The 7,074-nt window shown below is 30.7% G+C and overlaps 1 protein-coding gene across 1 annotated transcript; it reads left to right on the forward strand.

Annotated features, from left to right (window-relative positions):
- Positions 1-390: 390 nt before the first annotated feature.
- On the forward strand, positions 391-2,038 carry LOC132721966 (beta-microseminoprotein-like; the record flags this gene model as incomplete). Its single annotated transcript, XM_060706354.1, is given in 3 exon segments — positions 391-437; positions 895-1,018; positions 1,806-2,038. Coding segments are annotated over 3 exon segments (325 nt in total), but the record flags the coding sequence as incomplete, so codon positions are not given.
- Between the last annotated feature and the right edge of the window lie 5,036 nt (positions 2,039-7,074).

Here is a 7,074-nt window from a genome sequence, read left to right on the forward strand (position 1 = left end):
TGTATCGATATACGCAAGTTAGTAAGTACATTTAATTACAATGACATTGTGTTTTGTACAATATAGGAAAAGTACATATTACAAAGTACAACACCCAGTCACATAATTACGAATGAGACTGATTTATATAGATAACAACATTATTGAAACCAATGTATATGAACAAACTAAATCTATACTTTACGTATAACACATACTAGTTTTAGATATTAATCTGGTAATAATATCAACCGCCACAGGACAAATTACGGGCCTCTCCGTTAATACAAAGACACTATAAAAGTAACAAAGCTGTCAATGTTCTCATTCATTCGGAAATAGTCAGATAGAAAAATCAGTTAACATCATGAAGATTTTACTTTGTTTGTTTCTTGTGATTGTATCCATCTCTGTTACCTATGGAGCAACATCATTCGGTGAAATACAGACAGAGGAAGGTTAGCAATTTTTAAAAAAAATATTTTATATAATTAATAGAACATTCTATGTCAAATCAAGCCTGCAACATTTCAAACATTTCTTGTCGTCTTAGGCGATTTAAGCATTACCATTTTATATGCCAAGTAATAGCATGGGTTCCGTTCATTTAGTCTTTGTGTTTTTATCATAAAATTAAATTGATCACTTGATAGTAATCGAGAATATCTGGTATTAAGTTAATTTGGTTATTTTGCTACGCACACCCATATTTATCTTACTTATAAGATATAGAAGTTTAGAGGTAATTTATTTCTAAAAAGTGTTAATATTTTTAAATTTTCAAATATATGCTTTATCATTTGGAAAGGATTTTCATAATTAAACAGCGAAATATTTGCCAAATATCTTTTCAATCTAGTTTAACTATATATTGGTGAATATATCTCATGTATAAAAATTTCATCATTTTTACAGTTTATGGTAGAACAGTCAAGTTCTGTGTTTACAAGGGTCTCCGAATGCTACCTAAATCTTCTTTCATAGATTATGATACATGTTCCAGATGTACATGTAAAAAGACTGGCTTGTCCTGTGCAACGTGAGTGAGATATGTTTTTACATATTATTACAGAATATTTAGCTACTATACCTTAAAACGAAACGTCCATGTACAATGGAATTAATGTAAAACACGAGAAACAAGAAAGTACAAGCTATATAGATTTGTACATGTATTGTATTGTAACCAGCATTGACCAATTTATTGAACTACATCCACATTCTAAAGTGTGATGGATCTACTGATATAATTTCCAAATCAAAACAAATCAAAACCAAAGTCGGCGGCCTATGTCCAGAAAAATACTTACTAGCTCAGATGAGAGTGATCGAAATAACATTTTGAAAAAGCAAAACAAAAAAACCGTTATGGTCTTCAAACATTCACAAAACGTCAACAATGCTGTTACATTAGTAGGTGACCATACAATTGATTATTTAAAATAAATCGTTAAAACAATAAAATTACAAGGTATCTCTGTGTCTAACTATTATACAATTTTAAAACGTGAAATTCAACACAAAAATAAAAAATAACTTACAAATGTTACACATGTTACAAACGTATAATCAACACTAATTAATAAATGAATAAACTAATTCATGCACGCCAAGATGATGGTACTCGTATCAGTAACGTCTCATTTTTTAACGTAGATAAAAATGCATTGATTAAAATCTTTTGTAAACTCTGTTAACATCCGTTAACAAAGCCAGAAGTGATATTTCATTTCCTTAGTGTTTTATATGTCCTCTAAATTCTGTTTAAACATGAATGTATATGTAGTAAAGTATGTAATATATTTACAATTTATATTTATTTACAGTTTATCAACTGCATTCAGCGTTAACTATCCGGATGACTCCAAGTGTGATAATGTAAGAATAGGATGTGTTAACAGGTGGGTGATGAAAGATAATACGAAGGAAAGGTGCCCGAAGCCACTCATACCGACAGAGATATCTATGGTAGGAAAGTAATTGACAGAAAAATCACCGTGGAATTCAATAAATTTTGAAAACATTGTTAATATAATGTAATAAATCATGTTACATGTGATATATTGTGTATACTCATTTTTTCATTAGTAATGTTTTTAAATTTGTGTTCATATTTGGTTTAGCCAAAAAGTAATGACGTACTTTTGTCACAAATAGGTTAATTGGACTGAAATATATGATTGGTATGCGATGCAATTTTAGGTTTCTTTTACGTATTCAATCAGATTTTTGCGAATTAGGTTTCTTTCAAAAGTACATGTATTCACTCATATTCTTGTATATGAGCTCAGTATATTACTTATATATAATGGTAAACGTGAACGGCTTTCATAACTGTTTACCTTTATATTTCGATTTCTGTATTTGCTGTCCCTCTCGAAATTATCGTTTGTTTATCGTTCTTAACTAATTGTTATCGGAAGACTGAGCAAACCTTATCAAATGCATCACAAGTTTATAATACCACAATATTTTATAAAGAGTTAACATTGTTTTTTTTTTTAAATCTTCATTTAGTGCTTCCTGCAGCAGTGTACACTATTTTTTCTTAACAAGTTATTCATGTGATTAAATCATTATCAACACTTTTGTAGCATAGCAAAGTAGGAATTAATTTGTAACTATATTTACAATTATTGTAAATTTATAGATAAAACTTAATATTTTGAAGTTCGTCCAATTTTCTTGCAAAATAATGGTGCCCGACCAAGTTAGTTTGTACATGTAATAATTACAGAATGACAGACTATTCGCTTTTACTGCTCTGAAAGGCATTTGGGCATATTGAAGTATCCTATTGCATTATGTGATAGATTTGTTTCGGACATGGTAACACCCCGTCTCCCTAAGTCTACCAAAGGACTCAGTGGGACATTCGCGTGAATTCCCAACTACCTACTACAAGGTAGTTGGTAATCCGGATATTGCATACATTTTCTCAGATAACATAAAGTATTTTTCTTAAAAGAAATCATCACAGATAGATAAATCCATTACATTTGTTCTAGATTCTTTTGTTTCTTTTATCTTGAGAGGAATAAATGCAATATTCGAATTACCAACTATCTTGAAGTACAAAGTTGGGGACTTGCATGAACAGCAATACGAGTCCCCTGGTACACATGGGGAGACGTGGCTGTTACCTTGTTGAGAACAGACGTTTGTGGTTATTTTTATACGTTATATTTATATGACAAAGTACTAGTAATCTGGTGATATCTGCAACATCAGAATAACCAACTATCGTCTGGTTGGTAGTTTGGGATTCATGCAAAACACCAACTGAGTCCCCTCGTGAATGTAGAGAGAAGTGGATGATACCATGTTGTACATTTATCTTGTTATTTACCTTACATTTAATTCGGAAAAATACATTTTGTTTTGAAAGGTTCAAATAACAAATTACTTTCTGGTAGGTGATTTAGGAATTCACACGTATAACCAACTATGTTCAGAATGTGTTCAGAATAAATGTATGTAGTATTCTAACATTTCGTTCGTATCTAAGTGGATCGAAATACCACCTTCAGGCTGCTAAATAGTTGAAAATGACGAATAGCTAGCTAATAGGTAGTTAGTTATTCGAATATCCAACTACTAACTACCAACTAACTACCAAATTGACGTGCAACAAATACAACTTCCTTCTTTTAAACAAGCATGAAATAATCAAATTTAATGCACGATTTATTCATTAGTCAGAATACTTGTAGAAAAGGAGTAGTTTTCTCTAGATATCAATACATTTAATTGTGCGTTGTGATTCAGAGGACAAAAAATTCAACACTGATTACAAAAATATCAAGAGGATATTTTTTCGTTTGAGTGAAATTATGGAATACATTTTCACGAAACATGATAAAATTCCAAATATTTTCACGAGCCTGGACAGCGAGTGTTATATGTTCAATTTAATCATGTAAAACGAAAGTAAAGCAAAACGAAATAATAACCTTTTAATTTAATTTAACCGTCAAGAATATTTTATTTATTTTCATGGCAAAACAGAACACAGACTTTAGATTATTATTTTGGATGCAATCAATTATCATCTAAGAATAATTTATTTTTTTGTGTTTTTGTTTCAATTTATATGTTCACTGACTCGATCAAACTTTGAACTTACGTTTATTTTTTTTTACATTTTAAAGAATAATTGATCAGCAGTCGCGGTCACTATAGACAGATGTAATTATAGCATATTGCCGCTAAATAGATCTATAGGCTTTGACAACTGTCCCTCTTACCCTAACATTTTCTATCTAATATAGAACATTGTTATACTTTCATTGTTTGTGAATACATTATTGTTCCTTACAGTCCAGCCCAATTATTGACTACTTAACCACTTTCAAGCTTTACAGGCGGAAGATGACCTCACGTTTAATACCGTGCATTAGTATAGCCGCTCAAACAGGTACCTGAGTAGAATCGTCAATGTTTCATAAGCTAGCCGAATAGCTTCCTGGCATGAAATATTTCAAAATCCGTGTCGGATTTGAACCTACAGCGATGATTGGTTTATAACGTTATACGTATTAACAGTCTCTTCTCTTCTTAATTATTTTTATTTTTAAATCACGTACTATGCTATAATAAAAAATGAACAAATGAATTGGATGAAATAATATTATCAAAGTCACATAAATTTGGCAACAAGAAATTGTAATAAAATTATTTCTTGACATTGATATGGTTTTGTAGCCTATGATTTCTAAAGACTTATATGTTATATGATGATCCGTCATATTTCCCTTTATTTGTACGGTATTAACGGATTATTCATCTACATAAAAGTACCCTTGAGACAAAATAAAAACGAAAACTGAGGTCATACAATTTCCCGACGTTTAACCTCTACATAAATATTTAAAGACATCTTCTAGATACAAGCAAATCCGTTGAGTTTTCATGTTAACTATGAAACAATGTTAAAAATGCTTGGATGTGCATGATTTGAAAAATGTAATACGCCTATGCCACTTTATTTGTATTAAATAAATATCTGCATTTAATGTACCAGAAATCGACCCTGTTCTTTTTACAGAAACGACATACTTACGACCAGTTCATGATAATTAAAGGTTCATTTTACAAATGAACCAAGTGGTATTTATGTGTTGCTGAGTAAATATGGAGCTACACATACAATCTTGTACTTGCATGTTTTATATGCTACATAAGATGAAAAGGTGATATGAATAAATATATGTTAAAGGTAACAGCTTGTATGGTATTATCGCTATTAATTTGATTATTTCTTAAAACAGCCATGCAAGAACAGAACAGGTCGAAATATCCGGCTTCTATAGATGCATAGTATCTTGTTAAAATGTATAAAACAACAAAGTTTGTCTATGTTAAAATAAGATTTACATGCAACTAAATTAGAATTTTCAACATAAGAATTCTATTTTCTATTCTGAGAACAATAATATACAGTAGGCTCCAGATTTATGGACAGTACTTACCCACTTTACCAACTGATTTTGCTAAAGAACAAGAAACACCTTCAGAATGTAACTATCGTCAGATCATTTGAAACAATTATTTTGTTATTCTATACGTTTCATTTAATTAGTGTGAACATTTTTAGTATTTATAGCAAAGTAATAGCAGTGCCTGGTATGGAAATTTGAACAAGATTTGTCCGTAAGATAGCTCAGGGCTTGATAGGAAGACAAGGGACATAATAGTGTAAAAAGGTAACTCAGATATATGGGGCCTGTGATCATCATGTTAGATAATCACAGATAAAATGTGTGTGAGGAATCAACAAATACCATTAAGTAGTTTTGGAGATATCAACTTGCTCGCAATAACTTACCCGAAGTGTGACTGCGACACCGACGTCGGAGTGAGTACAATACAGCACTCCCTGTTCTTCGAATAGCCAAGCTTAAAATGCCTCAATCATTTCAAATATGAAGTATGTTTTTTAAAAAAAAAAAAAAAAAAGATACTCGGCTGAAGTAAAACTGAACATGAAACAAAAAAATCGAGAAAATATGCTACGACAATTTTTAAAAAAATCTTTTGTCGATTGTTTCATGCGTTCATTTGTTTGTCAACAGTTGGGTGAATGATATTTTTATTTATATTCATATTAATTTTTTTTGACATGATCGTTATTCAATGTCATGCATGTATAGATTGTAAACTATGATTGTGAATCTAAAATCTAATAAACGATGTGTTCTGTTTTGTTCTGTTTAATGTCGTATTTCTATGAAGTTAGGCTTGCGAATTACCTGGGATCAATTTACGTGGACCCCGTTTGTTTTTGTACCCTAATCACCCATTTCACTTTACATTATATTATAACGGATAACGGGGAATCCTCTTGTTCTTCAAGTCCATTCATTCTGAAATAAATAATTTCAATAACTATAACATGCAAATTCCTAGTTGTAATAGCTCAAAATAAAATAAAAAACGCATATTGAAAAGAACAACAATTTTTTTACATTATACATATATTTGTGTGATACACGTGTTTCAATATCTAACCTGAAGGCAATTATTCACCATATCTATCTCATATTTAAAAGGATATGAGACGTAATGTGATGCAAGCCTGTGTTACTTTTCACTGGTGAACTCTATGAAGCCATTTAAGTAGTTTGGAACCCTTTCTTTGTTCTTTTTAACCCATTCAATACACGTTTAATGAAGATTCAAAAACTATATTGACATATCACAATGCTGTTGTTTTTGAGGAAAAAAACTCTACTGGTATATAACAGTTGAGGTCTTTTTGCACTTGTCATATATCAAAGCAGTGTTTTTTTACAATCAAACATTCCCAGTAGCCAAAAAAATCAACTTAGATTAATTAGCTGGTAGATCTACTGGTTCACTTTATTTTTATCATCATTATTATTACATGTATTTACATTTGAAGCAAACGGGAAAGGGCACAAAAGAGGGAAAAGCACTGAACTTGGTATTTTTTTGCTGATTTCTGTTACAAAAAAATATGAAATATCCTCGTAACTAAGTAACTCGTTTCGTTTCTGAAATCATATACTAAAAAATTTACTTATATGTGCAGCATGCATATATGTTTAACTAAGGCGCACCTTGTCGATGGTT

Source organism: Ruditapes philippinarum, unplaced genomic scaffold (assembly GCF_026571515.1).
Source record: "Ruditapes philippinarum isolate M1 unplaced genomic scaffold, ASM2657151v2 ctg13633_1_1_1_1, whole genome shotgun sequence".
NCBI lineage: Eukaryota > Metazoa > Mollusca > Bivalvia > Venerida > Veneridae > Ruditapes > Ruditapes philippinarum.